This window comes from Rhincodon typus, chromosome 5 (genome assembly GCF_021869965.1).
Source record: "Rhincodon typus isolate 14 chromosome 5, sRhiTyp1.1, whole genome shotgun sequence".
Lineage (NCBI taxonomy): Eukaryota > Metazoa > Chordata > Chondrichthyes > Orectolobiformes > Rhincodontidae > Rhincodon > Rhincodon typus.
This window is the reverse complement of record NC_063336.1, coordinates 91,853,752-91,879,225: the sequence shown is the minus strand read 5'-3', so window position 1 is coordinate 91,879,225 and position 25,474 is coordinate 91,853,752. Positions and strand designations below refer to the sequence as shown.

General features: G+C 39.4%; 1 protein-coding gene across 1 annotated transcript in view; it reads left to right on the top strand.

Annotated features, from left to right (window-relative positions):
- Positions 1 to 25,474, top strand: part of LOC109928798 (CUB and sushi domain-containing protein 1-like) — a 2,165,117-nt gene that overhangs the window by 1,795,701 nt on the left and 343,942 nt on the right. Inside the window, exons 32-35 of the mRNA XM_048597409.1 lie at positions 1,592 to 1,730; positions 1,901 to 2,088; positions 3,923 to 4,117; positions 8,652 to 8,768. Of these exons, the coding sequence (XP_048453366.1) occupies positions 1,592 to 1,730; positions 1,901 to 2,088; positions 3,923 to 4,117; positions 8,652 to 8,768 (639 nt within the window). The remainder of the gene's footprint in view (positions 1 to 1,591; positions 1,731 to 1,900; positions 2,089 to 3,922; positions 4,118 to 8,651; positions 8,769 to 25,474) is intronic.

Here is a 25,474-nt window from a genome sequence, read left to right as displayed (position 1 = left end):
TAGGTAACATCTTCAGTGCTGTGCAGCATTGTCAACCACAAGGGAGACAAAACGTTTGCATGTAAACCAGTCAGCTTGGCAAACCAACCTACAACTCCAATGTGGAAATTGCTTAACTTGCACGTGATCCTCCAGCCAATGTTGATTAGCAAATCTACCTTTTTATCATTTTGCCTTGACCGGGATTCAAAATTTGTGTGTCTGTATTTTTAAAAATAATCATCATGTGGGTTTGAATGTGCTTGGGAAGGGTTTGAGTTTTGTGTCCGATAAGGGTTCCAAACCGTCACAGGACAGAAATTAATACTCTTGATCCCCTGATGAGCAATTCAGAATGTAAAAAATTGCTGACTTTGCCACAAACAAATATAAGAAAAATCTAATTAATATTTGGAGAGCTATCTGCCCGATGGGTTGTTTAACTTCTTTCAAGATTTTTTCATTTCAAGTTGGCAATTTGCTGTTGGCTTTCCAATAGAAAAAAAATAATCTCAATAACAAAATCATGGAAAAATAATTTCATTAAGATCTTTAGCTATCATCATGGCACAAATCTTGCTCTGGTTGTTAGTAAGTTTCAGGGTTTTATTTTGCAAAAAGTTTGATGTAATGATAAATTTCTACTGAGCTATACATTCTTCTCGCAATTGCAAAGTGTGCTTTTACTTTGTTTCTCCCTAAAAATGAATTGAAAGTTGCTAAAGAAAATCTTTAGGTTTATTTGTCATTTCTATTGAATAAACAGATTGCATATTTATTTAGTAACAGTGTAAACTAACAAAACATGTGTTAAATTTGACATTAGCAAGCGCAGTTGTTCATCACATACAGATTAGGGGATTTGGTGATGGGCAAGTATTTAATTTAGAAATTGTGGCCTTATATCCCATAATAGGCCATAATAGATCACCAATTAATGGGGACAGTTACTTCCAACAAGACCATTGCAAAGAAATGCGCTATGCATGATCCAGTGTAGCATCCCAGAAAACAAAATGAGTCATGAGGGCAGGTCATACTGTGTTTAGAAACTGGTCTGTTGGGCAGGTAGAACTCCACCAGTAATTAGCTTTCAGTCTGCGCAGCCAGATGGCTCATACTATCTGCACTGTGCATTCTGAGATCCTGTGCAATGAGCAGTGCTCCACGACTAGGGAAAACACGTTATGTACCTTGGCAGATGCTGTGATTCTCTCTGTTTCAGAAAAGGCTGCTTCACTATTGGTAGGTACAGCCTTTGCCAGCACAAATGAAGCCTAATGGCTAAATGTATTTCACTTGCCTGCAGTCATCCCTTAGTAAAGGAGTAACTTTAAAGTGCCAGCAGTTCAGTAGTGCATGTAAGAAACTATCCTTGGCATATTAGAAAAATGAGAAATAGCAGAAGCCTGGTTGACTTAAAGCCCTCAGGTGATCCTGAGTGCTTTGCCATGAAGGCTGCCCTTCTACCAGTCTTTTGGTCAATGCCATGCAGCATGCTGTAAGTAATTTCTGAATAAACAAGTGACACTTGACTATCTCTATCAGTGTTACTTTAGTTTGAGTAAGCACAAGACTGTTTGATTTTCTGTTTTATTTCTTGTTGTGACAGCTGCCTGTGGTGGTAATCTGACAGGCCCTGCGGGTGTCATTTTATCGCCTAACTACCCTCAACCTTATCCTCATGGGAAAGAATGTGACTGGAGAATTAAAGTCAATCCAGACTATGTCATAGCACTGATATTTAAAAGGTAATTGCAAAATCTTTCTCATTTAAAAACCATGCAGCGCAATTGCATTCGATATGCTGCTGTAAAGAGACAATACCTTTTAATGTTAACATCCTTCTTTTTATGATGTGCGACAGCAAAATTAAATATTTCTGCCTTATCTCCATTTGATCTTATTTATTTTGTTTTAGTTTCCACATGGAGCCCAGCTATGATTTCCTTCATATCTATGAAGGGGAAGATTCAAACAGCCCTCTAATTGGCAGCTTTCAAGGATCACAGTCACCCGAGAGAATAGAGAGTAGTGGTAATAGCCTTTTTCTGGCCTTTCGAAGTGATGCCTCTGTCAGCATGGCAGGATTTGCCATTGATTACAAAGGTACTCGTTTCCCCACTATCTGATTGAGTGTTTAAATACTTAACTACCTTTAGGTTCTGAAACTTTAGTCTGCACATTCTGTTTGACAAAGTGACATTTTAAAAACCCAAGGGTTCTTGCAGAAATTGTGGTGTTTAAATTTTTAGCTCATCTCTGTTTCTATGTTAATACAAGTGTTCATTGACTTCCAGAGATTATGTTTTCCTCATATATTAGGAGGAACAAGAATACCAATATTTGGATCCAAAAAATTTCCACCATATTTATCTGTACTTAGCATTTTTAAAACGTTCATCATGTTTAATCAAAAGCAACCATACTTTATTTTATGACATAATACATGTTCTATATGTTGTTAGTCAAAATAAATTTTACAGCAAGTGATTTTTTTTGTATTTGTGAAGAATCAGAAATGAAAGTAGAACATCTTCTGAATGGGCTGTAGATCAGGTAGTATCTGAAAGAATAACTTAAATTTAATTTTTCACAATGAATCCTAATTGACGGCTTTATCGAAAACATTGACTTATGTTTCAGATGCAGACTGTCCTGTTGTCAGTTTCTAAAGAGTTTCTTCATATGTCCTCCTGAACATTTCATTGTATCACAAAACATTTGAATGTAAACTTTGTCACAACCAAGTGGAGGGGAAGGTTGAACAAAATATCTTCACATTCATTAGAAAGAGCATTATTTGTGGTTGTTAGACTTGCTGTGTGTAAAACAAAATGATTATTATTTTTATCCAAGAGGTATATTTAAATTTGTTTTTGTTTGAAATTAGCAATGCAGTGTGAATCTCTAACCAGTTATTATGGTAGGTGTTTGGGCCAACTTCACACCTGATGTATTGGTCACCAGTGGATATTCCCCATGCAAAGGCTAAGAACCCCTGCACAGTGAGGCAGAGGATCAGTGGGAGCTCTCATACTGCCCTAGTAACTATTTATATTGTCACTGCAACAGAGGGAGGTTTTGGCTTGCGTCTAGCCTCATCTATTACGTCTATTCATAGCTGTGATATTGTCAAGAGGAAGTATGAAGAGAAAAGTGAAATATTTCAAAGTCATGAAAAAATATCCTGTTAGTTTGCATCACTGTATTCTTTAGTTGCAAATGTCTGACATTCCTGCCATTGGGTGAAGCTATGTTAAAATGCAGTTGGGTTTCAGAGCTACTATTAGTTCTACATCTTGGCAGGCTCTGTTGCAAAGTGCCAACTCTTAGCTCAGAGATAATAAGAACTGCCGATGCTGGAGTCAGAGATAACACAGTGTGGAGCTGGAGGAACACAGCAGGCCAGGCAGCGTCAGAGGAGCAGGAAAGTTGACATTTCGGGTGAGGACCCTTCTTCAGAAATGGGTCCAACACTTAGCTTATGCTTTTAAGCTGGTTTTCCTTCTTACCTTACTGTTGCTGGTGTAAACTTACACAAGCGCCAACAGGCATCTGTGGTTTCACTCAAACAACCATTCTACATGAGTGAACTAGTGCAGTATATGTGTTTGATGTATACGATTATGAAAGGTATGTAACCGAGCCTGATCCTGTTCTGATTTGAGCACTGGACTACAGTCGGGAATAGGAATCCTGGTTAACTTCACCTTCTTGACTGCTGTCCTGGGTAAGATTGGCTGACACAGAATTGAACCTGTTATGCTATAATGTGTGACACATTGACAAGTAATCTTTTTGAATTCTTGTGCACAGCAGCAAAATCTAACTTCTAAAATCCAGTTATCAGCTTTTTCTGCTTTTCTGTTATCTGCCTAGCCCCATTTCATTGATTTCTTTTTCCTTTTGTGATGTTTAACTTTGTTCCCTTATCTTACAGAGAAACCTCGAGAGGCTTGTTTTGATCCTGGAAACATAATGAATGGGACACGCATTGGCTTGGATTTTAAGCTCAGTTCCACTGTTACCTATCATTGTGATCCTGGCTACCAGTTAGCAAATGTTGCTACAATCACTTGCATTATTGGGGAAGATGGGAAGCCGGTCTGGAATAGGGCTCTACCTTCTTGCCATGGTAATGTGTAAATTTAATTAAATGGGCAAGGATGCCATATGTATTACAATGTGTAACGATAACAGAAATTAGTTACTCTCCAGCAAATCTTCGCCTTTCCTCATGACTATTGGCAATATTGCACAGACTCTATACTGATGTAAAGCTAAAAATGTTGAGCTATATTTTCTAGGGGAATGGTTTGGAATTTATTCAGAGTTATCTTGCTCCCTTTGCCATTTGGCATTCTGTTGATGATTGAACGTAAAGAACTTTAGGATCACACATCTTCCTACACACTATGAAGTGAAGATATTTTATTGGCTAACCTATTAGGCATTCCCCTGCTTTTGATTATCATGGATGACTGAGGAAAGGCGAAGAGGGAGGAGGCACTATGCTTGAAGTGCCACAGTTTAAGATTGAAACAAGAGTAAGTGGGGAAAATAAACAACTTGCATTTCTTTTACACTACAGTGGTTGTATTACCACATTATGATCCCGTTATATCATTTGTGACAATGAATGTCTCGCTTCTTTTAATTTTCTCACGTTTTTCAAAAGTCCAAGGAATCTCACTAGAACAACAGGAGGTAATGTTTATAGCACGGTCATTCTGGACAAAATCATGAAGTATTGTTTCACACAAAAGCTAGTACAAATCTGGAACTTGTCCCTAAAAGGGTTGGTTGCTGCAACAATTGGATGTTTACTGAAATACTTTTGTTTATTTTTGATCAGGGTTTCAGGGATATAGAGCATTGGTGGGGAAATGGAGTTGATATGCAGATTGACCATGATCAAATTGAATAATGCTGCATGTTTTAGGGACTGAAGGACCTCCCCTTTCCAATGTTCCAATATTCATAACTCAAAGCTGTGGACTATCTGGTCCACACCTTCCTGTTTCCAGGTGATCAGAGACCAGATGTGCCTCCCAACATAGGCTATAGGATCTCTTGGACATCCCAATGTAAGGACTGAGTGTACAGGAACTTTGAATTTCCGATGGACAATTTGCTGCTTCCCGAGACCCTCTGAGAAAGTCTGAGTTGGATTGGGAGATGTTGAATGGTTCCACCATATTTACACGAATAGTTAAGCAGGAGATGTAAGACAGAAAAAAGATTCTAGTCTAATTCCTGGTTAACTATTTAACGGAATCCCCAAATCACATTTGCTTAACCTACTCCACCTCTAACCTTGCTTTCCTCTCAATACCCACCTCCATAGCCTACATCCTTGACATTTTCCATCAACATTTCTGACTTTTGCCTCCTAACAACGTTCTCCAGACACTCCCAATTCACTGGTCTAGCCTATGTAGCTTTGATCTATTCAGCTCCCAATCTCTCACCACCTCCCTTACTCACCCAAAATGACCCCAGAGATTTAAAAAAGACATGAGAGGGAATTTTTTTTTTACGCAGGGTGGTTTGCATGTGGAATGAACTTCCAGAGGAAGTGTTGGATGCAGGTACAATTACAACATTTAAAAGACATTGGATAGATATATGAATAGGAAATGTTTAAAGGATTATGGACCAGGAGCAGGCAGGTGGGACTAGTTTATTTTGGGATTATGTTCGGCATGGACTTGTTGAAATGAAGCATCTGTTTCCATGCTGTATGACTCAATGACTCTATGGCCTAACGTCCCTCCTACACCCTCCACTGTTCTTCTGAAAAACCCCACTACCCACAGACAACTGCATCCATGGCCTGACATCTGACTCAACCAAATACCATCTGACTCAACCAACTTCCCACCCCAAAACCCACCTAGACATCTGCCATCCTACCCCTCCTCCTGCACTTACTCACCTACCCATATCATCCACCGCTAACCCATCTCCCTGTTCACTTAAATTACCAAACCTAATACCACACCCAACCAACATTTCTGTTCTGTAGCTTTTGCAAAAAGCATTAGGACATTTAATATCTTTACTTAATTCAAAATTTCAACTAGCGCTATCAAAAGAGGGCATGGGCTCTAAGCAGATTCTCTGCGCTGCTCTCTTTGAAGTTTTCTGTGTTGATTTGAATGTGAAAGATCCCACACCAGAGCATCACTCAGCAAAATCAGCAGAAGCTAAATGGGTGACTTTTTTTTTGATCAAGGTCAGAATAGAGTTTGGTTTGGAGTTTTCTTTGCTGAATCCCAATTCCTTCCTCCTGTCTGGAGACTTTTAAAACACCATCTTAGCTGAAATAATCACTGCTTTATGATGTAAACATTACTTCTTTTACTTTTTTTTTAAATTGATCATTGCTGTTCCCATCGCCTTGGCCTCTATCTGTCTCATATTGACCCAGAATTGCTGAAGTGGGACATCTCATGGGGCGTAGACAGTGAAAGGTGAGTTTTCACAAGGAGTGAGGTGTGATTGCAGATTTGCAAGGATGGAAGCAATACTGGAAGAGACAATAACAACAGAAAATGTTGGAAATACACATCAAGTCTGACAGAATTTGTGGGCATCAATATTTTGGGTTGATGGCTTTTACAGTATTGGTTAATGTGGAGGCCCTGAGGAGAAGTAGGGTGATCGTTTTGCAACATATTTGCAAATGCAACATTTGACTATCATTTGTAGGAAACAATGCTTTCAAAATTACAAGAATGCAAATCATAAATTAAGTGGATTGTACAGATCTCTGCCTCAGACCCTCTCCAAACATTGATCCTTGAATTGGGATCTTTAATGATTTGTAAACTAATATCATTTGTAAACCATGTATATTTGTCTTTAATACAATCCAATAAGGTGTTAATCAGTGTTAAGTGCAGAAACGTATAGCACACAGGAGCATGGAAAATAGGAGCAGACATAAGCCATTCAGCCAACTGAGCCTTCTCCACCACTCAATGTGTTTATGGCTGATTCTCAGCCATAACACATACTCCTGCACTCTTCCCCTATTCTTGAAGCCTTTTGTGTCTGTTTATCACAATGAAAATGCAAAAACAAAATGATGAAAGCATTGAAAATAATTCAGACTACAATAAATAGAAGTGACATGCATAATTTCAACAGGAAAAGTAATTAAAATCCTAACCATTTTTTTTCTGTATAACTGCAGCCATAATTTTCCCAACAGAAATTACTGTCAGTTTCTGTTCATATACTTTGTAATACTTAATGAGGGCTTTCATCAAGTGATTGACAAAATCAACCTGCAAATGGGCTGTTCAGAGTCCTTTGTGGACTTTTCTGAAGTTATAAATGCCTTTTTTATTTGATTGGTGAAGATTATTTTAGAGCTTAGTTGTATTGTCTGCATATATTTGCTAAAACAGTTTAGAATACTGAAACTTACTGAATGTTGGGTTCCTTTCATAACCAAGCACTGCATAAAATCTAAACTCCATTCAGTATTCCTCCATGGGTAATCCAAAATTGCAGAAGGCTTGATTTTGAAAGAGTAGAATCGTTTGAACATGTGTGAAAAGTACTGTGAACTAATTTGTTACTTGACAGATTTACCTTTGGTTTCTGAATAGCCTACCATAGCTTTGTTCAACATTGCATAACAATCATCCTAAAAATCAAGAGCTGCATAATGATGCAGACAGAGAATGCAAGCAAAAGCAGCTGCATTATCCTTCATTTTTATATCTTTGACTAACAAGATTGTAGATTAAGCTGAAACAGCAGCTAAGAAGCACAGGTGCATTTCGTTGGTTACCAATATCTTATTTACATGATAGTCATTGATTATTCATGAAGAGGATTCATGTTAACTTGTACATTTTCACGTATTGCAGCCAGTAAAGATGACCATTGCAATTATACTTGTTGAGGGATTATACTCATAACCTTTATTTTACTTTCTGAAGAATATAGGACTAGATATATTGTTAAGATCTTAAATTGCCGCACTGGTATTGAATATGTTGGGCAGCATGCACATTTGGCACACCCACTTGAGACTCAAAGTATTGAGGGTCTTGCTGCTAACCAGAAAGCCCAAAAGGAACCCTCCATTGTATTTTTTAGATAAGGCTGTTGCATTCAGTGGTAACCACATGCATTACAGCTATTCAACAAGTAAGCTCATCACAAACTTTTTACAGGAAATTGCAGACACTTTCTGTTTTTGTTACATTACTAATAGTTATTTGTTTGTACAGAGTAGTCCGAGTGGTAGTACTTGAGTAGTCAGTTTGGCTCAGTTGGCTGGTGGCTAGTTTGGAATGCAGAGTGGCACCAACAGCATGGGCCTATTTCCTGCACTATCTGAGGTTATCATGAAGAACGCTTCTTCTCCACTTCTCCCTTCATCAGAGGCCTGGTAACCCTCAGGTAAAACTCACCACCAGTTCAAGTCGCTCTGTAGAGAGAGCCCTATGTTCTGGCAGCACTATGTTGACTTTGCCCTCTATCCTTGATTGCTAATTAAAAAATAAAATTTGTTGATGCTTCTTGTGCAACAATAATCAAATTCTATTACCGTTTAATAAGGGAACATCAAGAAACATGTTTTTTCTTAGTTACAGCTTCCAAGTGCTATTTGCTAACTTGCATTTATTTATTTAATTTTTTTTCAGCTCCTTGTGGTGGACAACACACTGGATCTCAAGGAGTGGTTCTTTCTCCTAATTATCCTCACAATTATACGAGTGGCCAGACATGTTTGTACTCCATCACAGTGCCTAAGGAGTTTGGTATGTTTATTTTACTTATAGATTGATATTAGAAGAGTTGATTCAGGAATTAGTTATTTTCAAACACCATCTGCCTCCATGCGAAACATACCCATTCCAAATAATTACATTACATAATAATGCTCAGTTCCTCACAAAACTTAGCACCCAGTTAAAATCCCAAGGGAAATTAAGAAATAACTTGTCACTGTGTCTCTCTTGGGGTAAAACATTTGTACGAAAAAGAATCTAATTGAATTGATTCATATACACAGCATGAAAACCTCAAGTACTGTACATACAATGCAAATATAGATGAAGTTAGATGGAGAACTATTTCACGGCAGCAAATAACTCAGTAGCACTTTATTAATTAGCTGTGATTTGCAACTGCCTTTATCAGAGCGAGAAAAGGGTCTACAGGATTTGATTTTATATTGTTTCACATTCATGCTTCTGGCTTCAGTTTACGTAAAAATTACGATATCCTACCTTGATTGGAATACTGTATTCACCCTGTTGCAAATATTCTGTATGTTGCTGTTAGTGAACAAATACAGAAATGTCAAGCCAAAGTGAGTGAAATTCGACCCTTTGGTTACGCTGTCATTAGAGAGAATGAAGAAAAAGCGAGGTGTTGAGATTGAGAAGTTCGATTATCAATGTACCAACAGTAAGGTAGAAGAGAAAAATAATCATGGTCGTATCTTTGAACCCACTTTCTGGTTTAAATTATATTCAGGAGCGAAAGAGGAGCAAAATTTTCTTGAAGACGCACAAGAAATCTAACTTAGAAATGTAATACTCACCTTCAATGTGGGATCCACAAACTAACATTACAACTTACCTCCACAAACCTCCCCACCCAACTCCCTACAGCCCCACCATCCACAGCCCCATTCAGGTATCTAGCACACTGGTTCCTGATAATTAAAGTTGGATCAAAACCGCAAATTTGAAACAGGCTCATCTCTGGGGGTGATACATCAGCTGCTCAGGGTAACATTGGAAAGTGATTGCTGGGGATAAGTGACTCCTGTTTTGTAACTGTTCCCTTCCATCAAATTTTCCGAACACAGGAAGAACAATTAAAATCAGGATCATTGTAACTCGGGAATCACAGAAAGCAGACACTGTGACACTGAAGCAAAAAGATAAAATGCTCGAAACATTCTATAGGCCAGATGACTGACAAAGTTGGTGAGAGCAGATCAGTTCATGTTTCCAGTATGAATCCTCCATCATAGTTCAGCTCCACCGAATATTATTTTCGAAAAGCTAGCAATACTGTAAAGAAATCGCTTTAAGTGAAATAAGTTACTTTTTTAGAATGGGGTAACTGTTGCTTCATAGACAAATGCACCATGCATTTTGTACATAGTCGAAGATTACAGTGACAGTAAAGTGAGCAAGAAGTTTCTGGTGGTATTGGAATGTTGCCCATTACACTGGAAAAAAGTGGAAGGATCTTATAATGTGCAACTGAATGATTAAACCAGACAGATAATCCATCAGTTCAATATCTCATTCGGATGGTATCGTGGAATAGTTACAACCAGTCCCCAGATGAAGTTCCCCAATTTGTTGTATTTACAGATGGGTTATCATAAATTGTTAAGTTCCTGGGTGAGGAAGGATGAAGTGGCTCATCTTTTTTATTCACTTGCCCCTTCAGTTGGTCGTGTTAATGTTAACTGAAAAAGAATTCCTTCCCTTGTGGATAACATTTTCCAAAACCACATGAATTTATATTTTAAAAAGCATCGATTTAACCAGGTTGCTTGAGTTAAAGAAAGAGTGAGTGGATTCGTTAATAAATTAGTAAATAAGTAATAATGCAAGACTTGTCTGTGTAGATTAGAAATGAGAAGTGTATCTAAAAATAGATGAAAGTTAAAAGCTACACTTGGTCAGTCTTTGAGTTGCATCATCAAACATCGGATCCCTACGGTGTGGGGACAGGCCATTTAGCCCAACAAGTCCACACCCACCTTCCGAAGAGAATCCCACTCAGGCCCATCCCCCTACCCTATCCTTGTATTTCCCATGGCTAATGCACCTAAACTATACATCCCTGAATACAATGGGCAACTTAGCATGGCCAATCCACCTAACTTGCACAACTTTGGGCTGTGGGAGGAAACGGAAGCACCCAGCAGAAACCTGTCCAGACACAGCAAGAACGTGCACAAACAGTGGCCTGAGGTTGGGCTGGCGCTGTGAGGCAGCAGGGCTAAGCACTGAGCCACCGTGCTGCACCCGTGGAGAGTTGATAGTGAAATAGTGCACCTGTTATTTTGGATGCTACCAGTAACATTAACATTGTAAGTTGAGCAGTCAATTTTGAGATTTTGAAGGATTGAAATTATTTTATCCTGTTTCTTGTCCTTACTGACCAGCTTGTGGCAAAAGAGAAAGGCATTTTTTAAAAAATGTAGTATATGGATCACTAGGGTTTTTGTCAACTATGACCCTCAAAGCATATGCCTTTATCCACGAGCATACATAAACCATGGTTGTTGAACTGACTGTTAACCCTTGTTCTCATATATTCTTGAAAGGGGAAAACATAGACATGTCTCTTACCCAGATAATTCTCTTTTCTTCCCATTATGTTCACAGTCTGAGAAAGTTTGCAGTTTACATTTCAGTGTGTAGTCTAATTTGCAGTTTGAAGTCATCTTTGAATCCTCCTTTATACCCATCAGTTGTAACATTCCATGGTCTCCCTCGAAGCTGGGGATAATCCACACAGGGCTTCTAGTGATTTATATTCTTCCCCAAAATTACATTCTGAGTCATTTGTTTGGCTGTTTGCCCTCTTTTTCAAAAAAAAATGTTGTACTTGAAAGTGCAGTATACCCATCTGTGTTACAAGGTTATGACCTGTTGGCGTGACAATAAATACACTTCTCTGTTCATTTTCTGAATCAAAATGTGGAAAACTAAAGATTGACTAATTGAATTTGTTGTCATTTACCAAGTCTGATTCAGCGTTTCTAAGAAATGCAGGTTTGAATCCCTCTGGTTAAGATTCTGATCCTGCCAAATGGAGTGTAGTGCCAAATGGAGTGTAGTGCCAAATTTTGAGGTGCAGCAGCACTAAGAAATGTCAATATTTAATGGTATGGCCAAGATAAGTGAAATATGGAAATTTTACCAATTTAAGCAAAGGCATAACAATTATAGCCTTGTATACTCACAATCACCTTTTAATGAAAAAAAACTGAAATACTTCAGCAAGGATGTAGGTAAAACTCTACCATAAATCAACATAAACATATTCAAATCTGCATTGCATGTCAATCGATTGAATACAAAGGTTATTATTCCAAAGCAGACTTTTCCAATCTTTTCACATGGGAGCCATATTGCAAGGGTGGAGAGCAGTGAGCAAATTTTGAAAAGCCAAGATTTTCCACAATAATAAACAAATTCCAGAGCAAAAAATTGAGCATTTAAATTAATGAGTAATAAATAAACATTACAATTAAAATGTACAAAGCAGCTGATCTTGTTAATGATTGTTTTATTTTTACATTCTCTCTGTTATGAAACAAAGTCAGAGAGACAGACTAGACCTCTAGTCTTGATCACCATGGAAGGGGTTGGGGGCTGGCACTGAGCTAAGGAGAAGAAGTTAAGTAAAACTGACAATGTGTTTGTCTCTGGTACAAATTCTGAGCTGGCATCTGTGTAATTCATATGGAAGTAGGGGTGAGAAACATGTTTCCATTCAGCCTGATTTTTCCTCTTTTCTCATCTTGCTTTGTTGATAGGTTTTCCACAAGAGGTAGAGGAAATAGGTGGGTCAGTGTCTGGCTTAGTATTTCATGCACACTCTCTTTTTGCCTCCTACATTTTGTCTCGATCCTCCCACAAACATATTCTCCCTTTCTCAATTTCTGCCTCTCACAACCTCACTGTCTCTGATCCCTCATTTTTGCTTTCTGTCTTTGCTTTTTAACATATGCATTATCTCTCTTTCTGCCTCCCTTTCTGTCTCTCTCTGTCTGCCTCCCACATACACACACACACACTCTCACGCAGTTAGGCACTACGCAAACTCAAAAGGCTTGTTCCACCATCTTTTAATGTAGTTCTACAGGAGGTCCACACCATTTTTAGCAAAGATGTCTTGTTTTTCTCTAAACTGCTTCCAGGCTCAATCCCAGGCCCTGCTTGCAATCTCAAACTGAAATCACTCAATACCTTCACACAACCCCACTAGCTGCCTTGACATCACAACCTCTCAAAGCCTCGACTCTGACCTGACTCATTACTGCAATCTCAGGCCCACTCACAGCCTTGACCCTGACCCCATTTGTTGCCTCAACCTTGACCCCATTCACTGCCTGAGGCCTGGGTACTGGGAGCAGTGGCAGATCTGCTGTGCTTGGTTTCTACAAGGGACAGGATGGATACTTGGCTAGTGCTTTTTTTTTATTATTACTGCATGCTTTTTTTGGTATTGGTCTAGTGGATAAACTAGTGTTCATGTTAAAGTCAGGGTTGGACGCTGCTGTGGAGGGTAGTTTCATGAGTTGATGCAATGTATCTTGTAGATGGTGCACACTTGTGTCACAGTGTATTAGTGGTAAAGAGAATGGGGGATTGGGTGTCCCAGCTGGTGTCAAACCTCTTGAGTATGTTGGAGCTGCACTCTTCCAGGCAAGTGACGAGTATTTCTGCACACTCCTGACATGTGTCTTTGTAGATGATGGACAGGCTTTGGGGAGATGGGAGATGAATTCTATGGCAAGTAACTCCAAGACTGTGATCTGCTCCTTGTATAAACAGTGAACATGCAGAACTGAGTTTTGTGTTAAATAATTGAAAATATCAAGGTGGCAATTTATAAAACATATGTGCACAAAAACATTTTGTTAGTTATAATGGCATGCTTGTTACATTGTCACATTTATCTTCAGTGCATCGCAGTAATGCTACATTAGCTCAATGGAAATCTATTGAGTTACAGCGATTACTTTGCTTAAATATGGCATGTTTAGTTATTGAAGCTTAAACACTGATAAATATTTCCATTGCTCAATCCTTTGGCCATTAACGTTCATCAATTATTCACCATTTCAAATACCCTGCATATGTAGTCTCCAGATTATTTATTGTGTATGTTAAATACATTATAAATTAGGTATAAACCTTTTTGATCTAAATTTTAAAAACGTAATCATAACGCTAAGACATTTTGGATCACTTGTTAATGATTGGGAAGGGCGCCCACAGAGAGCGTAACATCCTTTTTCCTTTTATTTGTGGACAGCAATATTACCAGTGGTGCAAGAATCTTGAGTCTGCAGCAGCTTTTGGGATTTCAATCCTAATTATCCTGCCAGACTTTACCTAGTGCTAAACTTATGATTGGAAACCAAAGTAAAGTTGGGCTCCGGTCAGGTGGATCATACTTTTACTGTGTCCTGTCACAGAGCAATTGCAAGAGAGGATAGTTATCTTTGATGTGCATCACATATATTGGTCCTGGAGGAACTACCTGATGATATCATGGAGATGCTCCCCAGTGGACATTTACACACTGAGAGGAGATAGTGAGGTGCCACAGTGAATTGCAAGCTCAGCCTATCACATAAGGGGCCTATTGAGTCTCTATTTCATTACTGAGCTTCCAAACATTCCCACTCACAGCTTTGACTTACCACCTCATTTCCAATGTTATTCCCCCTCCGAGCCCCAGCCCTACAGTTTAGCCATACCAACCATTGTGCTTCATTGTCCTTCCCTACACCAAGGCCTTACCACTCCTCTATCGTCTCCCTCTCCGTGTCCGCTATTGTATGTTCAGTTATCTCCCTTCATAATTATCGTCCCCTCTACACCTCAGAATGCTGCCTCTAAGCCCCAGAATTAATGTACTCTACTTCCTTTGACATCTGCCCCCTTGACAACCCCCTTGAGTTAATCCCCCATTGCACAGGACCTGGTTTTTGCCCAGCTCCCTGATCTACATGGGCAGACAGCCCTGACTTACATGTGACTGGATCTTATAATGATTTGTGTGCAGCTCCACACTAACTTTCTGAGACTTCCTGGACCAGATAGACTGGACCTACAGTACTGACTGTGACCTACTCCCAAATGGCCGACTGATCACGGACATTAATCTTGCCCTACTGTGCTGGGACCCTGTAACTGAAACCTGTGTCTTCCTTGACTTGAATGGACTATTCCCCTTTGAGTCTAAGATGTGGTAATTTTATTGATTCATATGCAGCATGTTTGCTGTATACACTGCTAATGCATGGTGCAGGTGTGAAATTCACATAGCACTGTGCCATAGAGCAATAGATCCACCTCCTTGACTGATCTCTGCTGACAACTATGACAAGCTGCCTCTGGCTGAGAGGACAAAGAATCATAGATGTATACACTTCCTATAGTCCCAACCAATCGTCCAAAAAGATTCCCATTCCCAGAATCCTACATCCCCCATAGTCAATCCACCTGACCTACACATCCCTGGTCACTATGGGTAATTTAGCATGATCAGTCTTCCTAATCTGCACACCTTTGAACTGTGAGAGGAAACCCACACAGACAGAAGGAGAAAGTCTGTGTGGAGTTTGCACAATCAGCCGACGGTGGAATTGAACCTAGGTCCCTGGCGCTGTGAGGCAGCAGTGCTGATCGCTGAGCTACCATGCTGCCCTGTAAGTAACCACGTAGGCACAATGTGAGTGAACTGTATGAAAGTAAGGTTGGACACCTGAGATGCACACTGCTCGAATCGATGTGATACTTGCATGTCCTTGCATATGTAGTGTCCTTGCAGTAACATCACAATGACAGACTCCAAAGTACAACATGGAAGTGCAGGACCGTCTTACAACTGGATCAGAGATGTGCCATCTGAGTGTGCAGTGAGGGTGGGATGTATCGAATATTGACATCCATGGATAGATGTCAGCATTTGATCCATACCACCATCACTACATGTCAGGAATTGTTGCAGTCTAATTCCTATCTGGCAGGTAGGAGAATGGGAAACTGCGTACTGATGAGGTGAGATTAGCCAATGATACAGGCTAAAGCATTACCACTCACTGGTGAGAATCTTTTCTCACTGTTCAACCATTGGTTGGAATGTGGGACCTTTTGCTCTCAATGTTTAGAAACTCCTTGCAGGTTTTGACATTCCCACCTTTCTTGCCAACATCCACATTGGTCAGTGGCTGAGAAGGTTCTGCCCAGTTGGTTTAGAGCCTGGTCTTTCCAGATTTAGTATTAATATGCAAAAACAGAGTACTAAAGAAGACTAAGCCTGAAGATAGTCTTGACCTTCCCTTCTCCTTAACCAGTCTGAATTGACCTGCATTTGGGTCCAGAACCACATGACACAAGATGAACTCAATGTGTCCAGGTTTCTTGTAGATCTACATCTCAGGATTGAAGGATTAACCATTTAACTTCTCATATTGGTAGCATAACACCACTAAAAGTAACCACTTTGGGATGTTACTAACAAGCACCGTTATTTCTGCATGCTTTGATTTCTGTTTTGCAATTTCTTTCCTTATGAGTTCAGAGTTCCTCGGGGAGACAATCAGTGGGGCAGCCCAGGGAATAGACAAGCATTCTTGTCCCGCTGGCCTCAAGGAAGCACAAATAAATTTGCATCTCAGTCTTTTGTTGTCCTGGATCCATTGTTGCCATGTTTGGTAGAATCATGATGGCTTTCCTGGAGAGGGCTAGTGTGATATTTTCAGTTGTGGCCCAAAGATCTCATTGAAGTTTCATCTGTATGTTTGAAGCAGTTGAAACAAAAAGTCAAAAGAGCAGGTTAAAATTACACAATGTAGGAAAGTACTGAGATTAGAGAGAATAGATCGCTACCCCAATTTCAATTTCCTGGTTAAATTTGCTTTCTGGTACACACCCTGCAATTTTGGGATTGCATCAGATAAGGTCTGTAAAGGGTTCTGAACTCTTATAGCCTTGTAATTGGTATCTGTGAATGCCAAACATTTGTTCTTCACCACTGCCAGCAGCTTTACTTTGAAATCTTTACATTCATTTCCGTAGACAATTTATTATTTTTTCCATGATATTTTTTCTTCATTTTGATCAATGAATAATAATTGGAAAAAAAATCTACAGTAAGTGCTGAGGGAATATTCTGGACAACAGATGACAAACAGGAGGTGACATTAATATCAATATTCTTTATTTGGGCACATTCAATGGCTGTATTGTTCCATCTTTATGTGCTCTCCCACTCTGAATGTGACAAGCTCTTCAAACGGCCCCATCTGAAAATTCTACAGAGATTACAAAATTCCTTCAAAATGTTTCAAAGGTGCTGAAGGATTAATATCTAATAACACTGAAGGTATCCCTGCATCATGTGGAGTGCAACAATTTGAGGAGTTGACTCCTCCTCAGCCTTCTAGAAGCTATTAGGGATGGCTGACGCACGCTGACCGTACCAATGAAGCTTTCATTTCTATGAATGAGTCAAAAATAATCACAAAATGTAATGGTTAAGAATTATGATGGTGTCAAACACAATGGGACTGTAAATTAGCAGTGCTTTCAACATAATCTTGGCAGAAAACTCGAACGAAAGTTGTAAGTTATGCTTGGACCCACATACCTTATTTCCCAATCTTACACTTGAGTTCCCAATCGACACCCACTTCCACCCCTCTGCCAATTTATTTCCAACTCCAATTTCAATACTTTTGCGTGATTATTATGAATAGCAATGTGATGCTTTTCAATATCTTAGTCCTGGATGAATTTTTCAAGTTGAGTGTACCTCTGTGGCAATAACATTGGAATTCCCATGGGGAGAACAGAATAGAGAATTAATTCATCACCAATATCTCTGCCTGGCTTAATTTGATTTGGTGAGATTCTGAACAAGGACAAAGGCTTGTTACCAATGCTGTTCCACAGGGATTGGTGCTGGGTCGACTTTTGTTTGTCATTTATGTAATCGACTTAGATGAGAATATAGAAGGCATGATTGGTAAGTTTGCGGATGACACCAAAATTGGTGGCACAGTGGACAATGAAGAAGGATATCTAAGAGTACAAAGAGATCTTGATCAATTGGATCAATGGGCAGGGAAGTGGCAGGTGCAGATTAATTTGGATAAATGCTTGGTATTGCATTTTAGTAAAACAAACAAGGGCAGGACTTACACCATTAAAAGTTGGGCTTTGGATGGTGCTATAGAACAGAGAGACCTAAGGGTAAATGTACATAATTTTTAAAAGTCTGTATCACATGTAGACAGGGTAGTTAAGAAGTCGTGCCTTCATTGCTTAGGCCTTTGAGTACAGGAGTTGGGATGCCATGTTGAGGTTGTGCAGGACATTGGTGAGGCCTCTTCTGGAGTGCTCTGTGCAGTTCTTGTCGCCCTGTATTAGGAAGGATACTATTAAGCTAGAAAGGGTTTAGAAAAAATTTGCCAGGGTGTTGCCGGGATTAGATGGTTTGAGTTATAAGGAGAGGCTGGATAGACTGGGACTTTTTTCACTGGAGCATAGGAAGTTGAGGAGTGCCTTTCAAGAGATTTATAAGATCATAACAGGTATAGGTAAGGTGAATAACAAAGATCCTTTCCTTAAGTGGAGGAGTTCAAGACTAGGGGTCATATTTTTAAGGTGCAATGAGAAAGATTTCAAAAAGACATGAAAGGCAAATTTTTTTTTTGCACTGAAGGTGAATACGGGTACAGTTATGACGTTTAAGAGACATTTGGAAAAGTCCATGAATAGAAAAGGTTCGGAGGGTCATGAGCTAAGCGCAAGCAAGTGGGACTAGTTTAGATTGGGAACATGGTCAGCATGAACTGGTTAGGCTGAAGAGTTTGTTTTCATGCTGTATGACTCTATGACCATTATCTGGTGAAAAATATCTGTGAGCAAGCACTACCTTAATACACAGAGCCCTCTAGATAGGCCCCTGATTAGCACTTTTGATGGTTTCTGGAATCATCAGCTGGGTAACCACACAGAATGGCTGTTCAGATGCTGGATGCTAATTATAGATAATAAGGAAAAAGGAGAGGCAGGAAAAAAAAATCTTACCTACAATATACTCTCAGTAACATGCACAACAAATAACAGAATTATTTGAATGGTTTTCATATTACTTCCCAATACTGAATAAGATGTAACTCGGACAGTATCCAAGATTGAATACCCTGGGGTCAGATTTTCCATTGTTGCATTTGAATATAGGTGATCTCCTGGGTAAAGCAGTCATGGAAAATAAGGAGCAGGACCTCTTTCAGATTTTCTGTCTGCTTGTTTAAATGAAAAAAAAGGAAGAAACAACTTCAACAAACTCTGGCTGTAAAACTCTCTACAAAATCCTGTGAAGGATTTTGCTGTTGAGTTAATGTTCTAATGCAGCCAATGACAAGGCAAACTAGCCTCCCTACCTGAATTTTCTGTCAGATGATCCTTCACACTCAAGTGCAACAGAGGAAATTCCTTTGATTGCTTTATAGCTTCTTTAAATGAAGTGCACTTTTACATTCTGAATCACATAAAAGGCCCAGCTGCCAAAGTTAAGCGATTCATTATCCATCAGTGTCTGTTCTATGGAAGCTGCATGGTACTTGTTAAATATTATCCAGGCAGGAACTTTACACAATAAAACCCTTGAAACACAATTTATAATCAACAATTGGGCTGTTTTGTAAAAAAAAATGTAGTCTGTGACTGAGCTGAAATGATTGCTCGGAATAGAAGTGTTTCCAAATATTGCCAAAACACTTTCCTTTACAAATTCATAAAGCTTCTTTCTATTTGTAGTCACTAGGGGAGAGAAGCAGATCTTGATTTAAACCAGCAGCTGCCATACTTACCATGACAGCACTCAAAGGGAATTTGGGAGAGATGGATGCCCTTTCAAAGGAACTTATGAAAAGCTTTTAGACGCTTAATACAAATTTAAAATGACAGTGTACTTGATTTTATGTCTGAAATACTGCAAATTCTATTTGCGTAGAATTGAAAAAAACTTTTCATTGGAATTAGTTGTGGTGAATCGAAGGAACTTAGCCATGCATTGGCAGCGATTATTAAAGTAAAGACTAAATTATGGGTACTTAAGTTTTGAAGCAAACTAAACACTTGCAGCTGGAATGAAATAAAAATAGAGTCAGTTGATGGGTCTCCATTCACACACCAGGAAAGAGCTGACCTTCCCGCTTTTGTTGCAGAGATCCTTAACTCACAGCTTATGATTTTTAAAAATTCACTCGAATCATGAACAGTCTGGGTGGATTAGAATGGAGCAAAGGTAATTATGCTATTCAGAAAGGTTGGGAAGAGAAAATAGTGAATTGCAGATTAGTTAGCAAGCTTATGAAAACAGGCTTGACTGCATCAAAATTGTGGAAGATGTCAATTATCCACGTCTGCAATGGTGCCAGAAACATCAGGACATCAGCTTGAGGGCCCCAGATGCACACTCATATCCCATGGTGATATCCTTCTCGTATCTCATTGGTGAAAATTGATACAGTGGAGTCTTCAGTCTGGGTCTCATTTGCAATTTTTGAAGACTGCCCAAGGCAATCCAATTGGAATTCTTTCAATGTATTTATTAATTTTGTGGGATGTGGGCGTGGCTGGCTGGCTAGCATTTATTGCTTATCCCTAGTTGCCCTTGAGAAGGTGGTGGGGAGCTGCCTTCATGAATAGCAGCAGTCCACTTACTGTGGGTTGACCCACAATGCCATTAGGAATGAAATTCCAGGATTTTGACACAGCAAACAGCAATATGTTTCCAAATCAAGATGGTGACTGGCTTGGAGGGGGACTTGAAGTGGTGGTGTTCCCATATATCTGCTGCCCTTGTCCTTCTAGATGAAAGTGGTTGTGGGTTTGGAAGGTGCTGTCTGAGGATCTTTGGTGAATTTCTACAGTCCATCTTGTAGATAGTACATACTGCACTACTGAGCGTTGGTGACAGAGGGAGTAGATGTTCATGGATGCAATGTCAATCAAGTGGGCTGCTTTGTCCTGGATGGTGCCAAACTTTGTGAGTGTTGCTAGAGTTGCACTCATCCAGGCAAATGGGGAGTATTCCATCACACTCCTGACTTGTGCCTTGGAGGTGGTGGACAGGCTTTGGGGAGTCAGGAGGTGAGTTCCTCGCTGCAGTATTCCTAGCTTCTGACCAGCTCTTGTAGCCACTGTGTTTGTGGTGAGTCCAGTTGAGTTTATGATCAATGATAACTCCTAGGACGTTGATAGTGGGGGATTCAGTGACAGTAACACCATTGAATGTCAAGGGACGGTGGTTAGATTGTGGCTTATTGGTGATGGTCATCATTTCCGCAGCACGAGTGTTACTTGCCACTTGTCAGCCCGAGTCTGGATATTGTCCAGATCTTGTTGCATTTGGATATAGACTGCTTCAATGTCAGAGGAGTCATGAATGGTGCTGAACTTTGTGCAATCATCAGCGAACATCCCCACTTCTGATCTTATGATGGAGAGAAGGTCATTGATGAAGCAGCTAAGGATGGTTGAGCCTAGGACACTACCTTGATGAACTCCTGCAGAGAAGTTCTGGAGCTGAGATGACTGACCTCCAACAACTATGACCAACTTCCTATGTGTCATGTATGACTCTAATCACTGGAGAGTTTGCGCCCTGATACCCATTGATTCTAGTTTTGCTAGGGCTCCTTGATGCCACACTCAGTTGAATGCAGCCTTGATGTCAAGGGCTGTCACTCTCGCCTCACTTCTGGAATTCAGCTTTTTTGTCCCTGTTTGAACCAAGGCTGTGATGAGGTCAGGAGCTGAGTAGCCCTGGCAGAACTCAAGCTGGGCATCACTGAGCACTGAAATCCTGGCATAATGTCAAATTATCATTGATATCAAAAAAATTCTCCTTTATTGTTAAACTGTTAATTGTTCATGATAACCAAGTCCAGTTTGGCTTGTTCTGTGGTTGCCCCTAAAGCATAATGAGCTGAAATTTATGGTTCATCATCTGTTGTGCTTATATATGCCTTTGTACTCTTTATGGTCTTCTCTGCTGAGTATTTCTGGAGCTGATGTCTAAAAAGACACATCGCCCTTACAAACCATACTGGACCTTTGTCAACGAGGCAAGAAATTTAGCCTATCAGATTGAAAAATAGGGTTAGGGTTAGGGTTAGAGTCTGAAGCAGGAATTGGCATTTCAAACGTTTATTTGAATATCAAGTCAGTTTCAGAAAGCAAAATGAAAAGGAGGAAAGAAAGGTTGGATTAAAAGAGAGGGGTAAAAACAGACCAAGAGAATAGGATTTTTAACTCTTCAAAATTAACTTCTTTTTAAAAATTGGACTCAATACTTGCTAAAATGACTCATTCTGTCAAAAGAGGTTATTTGGAAAAAAAGTAGAATTATCACTTTGCTGAAATGGGACTTGCATTGGAATGAATAAGATCTACTTCTGCAACTTTACACTGTTCCGAAGTCTTTATTGTGATTTTCTCAGGGAGATACCTGCCAGACGAGTGGGGACATTTTGGATAGTAGGTTTTTAACTTACCCATTTAACTGCAGACATGTATTTTTTTTGCAAATTTGCTGTCTGATAGCCTTGTTATTAACATTGAACGCTATTAAGTTCATCATTATTTTTGGTGTAAAGTCTGGACCAATGTTCAAGAAAAATGTCACAAATATCTTTTTCACAAATTCAGTGGATTTATTACTTTTGGTATAGGGACATTTTGATGGAGGGATGCTCTTTCTGTTGAGGAAGCATGTTCTTGGATGTGACTGTTTCCAAGCGTAAGACAGCAAGAAGTGTAAGATATGTTTGCTTTTCTCGAGGTTGTTTTGCACTTGTATTTAAAGGACATACTTGCTAATTTTAAATTATAGCTGTAGAGATAAGGATAAAGTACATAATGCTAAAGATTCTCAGCAGAAATGTCAGTGCAGAAAATGATGAGGACCAGCACTTCAGCATTCTGACCTCAAGATTTATGTGGGTTTTCTCCATCTTGTAAGCATTTCTGAAGCATTGGCCAATATTAGCAGTGACAAGAGAAAAGAGCAGAATAAAGCAAAAATACACCGGGAATTTGATCATAAGCATCATGTGACAGAAGTCCAATTTAAAGCAAACTATTTTGATAAATGTTGAAAGTAGAAACATGGGTGGACATTGGTGGAGCTCAGCACAGAGGATACGTTGGTGAGGTGGGGTGTAGGGAAAATTGGTAAAAGTGCCCACAACAGATTTGCATCAGGAAAACTGCCCAACTCAACACTCAGTGTGAGAATCACATCAGGTAGTGGGATGTCCATTTGGCTCATTAGTGAGCTATTTGCGAGAGATTATCTCAGAAGCCCCTCGGAAGTCAAAAGAGATATAGGGATTTAGTGACGCTTACATAGTTCCCCTGTGACTCCAGGAGGTTATCCACAAGTCCAGTTGGGTTTGCCTGCGGGCACATTGTCAGGTAGGATGTTGGATGTTAGGTATTGAAGAATGGTGTTCTGTATTTTTGGGTGTATCTGTTATGGGATTTTTAATGCCTGTTTTGAGAAAACAGCCACCTTGGAGATCTCTACAAATTATTTTCCGGAAGCAGATTCACAATCTGTCTTATTTTGGATGCATTTTAGACCAATGTTGTAGATAACTCACTGACTAGCCAAATGATGCAAGTCAGCAGTAGGGAATAGCTGCTGTACCATTACATTCATTACAATCCCAAGCAACGTGGTGCTGCAAACATGTTTGTTTTTCTCTGATAAAGTATAAGCAGGTTCCTTAAATATCTAGTCTATTCAATTGGCAGTGAGGCTTGTGCAGAGTGACCTGAGGTGTCAATCCAAACAAGGTCTAAACAAGTGCCAATCACTTTATTGATGCTATGAGATGATATTGTCATAAGAACTGCAGTTTTATCTGCTGTACTATTAGTCCCCTAACAGGACATTGGAAAGTTTTCTGAACAGGGTCATTTCCTCTATATTAGCAATGCAACTTACACAATGATGTCAACATTTCTTGTCAAATATTGGAGATTTGCAGGAGGGTAATAACTCCATCATGCAACAAATTGATTTCTTTTAGATGTGCAATCTTAGTAGCTTTCTGGCCAATATTTAATTATATATTTTTCATAGATCAATGCTTTTCACATTTTGAAGATCAATAATTCAGTTAGTGTGCAATCTTTTGAGAGTGTCAAAAAGTGACTTTTTTTTTTCTCTGGAATTAGTTGATTCTGGCTGATGTAGATCACCAAAGAAAATATCTGAACAAAAATAACAGGACTTCATCACACTGGAAAAGCCCACACTTACAAAATATAACATTCCTGTCCTTTAATGTCATGGCTTAGATTTTGTCAAAGAGGTGAAGGAAGTGATGTTTCATTTGAGGCAAGAGGTGGGAGAAGGATTGATTATAAACAAAGGGAAGTGGAATCCAAGGATGCAATCATTTAAATAGGAAGTAGCGGCTTACTGGTGATCGAATGCTAGGGACTTTGCAGTATGGAATTATTCAAGATTATAAATTGGCAGTTTTTTAAAAATTATTTCATCACATCAAACTTGACAAAATGTATAAAATTTCTCTCGAGTCATACTTCATCAAAAATGTAAAACATACAGGATAGAATTCCACATGGCAAGTACTTTGAAAAATCTCAACTGATGAAGGGGTAGTTATTTAATGGGTTAATGGAAAGGGAGTCATCTCAATGGATGGACAATTATATGGAGCCTGCCAGCTTCTATGAGCTGAGTTCTTGATAGGTGTAATTTTCTGACTAACTGCTCCTAATAGAGAGCCCTGTCTACTGAGAATTGGTATTAATGTTAATGGTGCGTGAAGCGCACAATTCTTCTGTCTGTCGATTTCAAATAGTTGGAAAATCATTGAAAAGCTGCTCATGCTTCCTCCATCCTCACCAAATTTCTGATCTGTATTCACATTGAATGTTATTCCAGGGTGGAAAATTTCAGGGAGTACAGGTTTATAAAGTTCGCTCTTAAATAGCTGCAAGCTGTATGAACCCAATGGGATACTCTTTGAAATTCTCAGGAACTCATTCTTTTGAAACTTTGTGCCATCAAGAGTAATTGCTGAGGCAAGAATGATAGTATACATTGATACAATGTTCCTAAAAGGAGAGGTATATCAATTTTGAAATTATGGACCAGTTACTTTCACATTGATTTTCAATTAAAAATCGTAAGACCATAGATATTAAGCATAGCTTTCAAGGTAATAAACAATGCCTTATAAAACTGCTTGCATTTTCTGTAAGATAACAGAAATAATAGATGCTATTGTCTAGTGTATTGAAGTTTCTTGCGATTTTAGCATGTTTCGTCCAGTGTTAGAATGCAAAGATAGTCCCAACAGCAGGGCTGGTTTTCATTTTGTGTGGACTTTGAGTGTGAAATGCCTGATCTTCTTGGAGAGAAGGCTCACTTTCATAGGCAACTCATAAGCAGTTTGGCAATTGAGATGGGAATGCACAATGTTGGAGGTGATGGGTTAAGGAGAGGAAATAATTTTAGGAGGGATAACACCGTGTGGAGCTGGAGGAACACAGCAGGCCAGGCAGCATCAGAGGAGCTGGAAAGTGACGTTTCGGGTCGGGACCCTTCTTCAAAAATGGGTTCCTGAAGAAGGGTCCCCCCCGAAAGGTCAGCTTTCCTGCTCCTCTGATGCTGCCTGGCCTGCTGTGTTCCT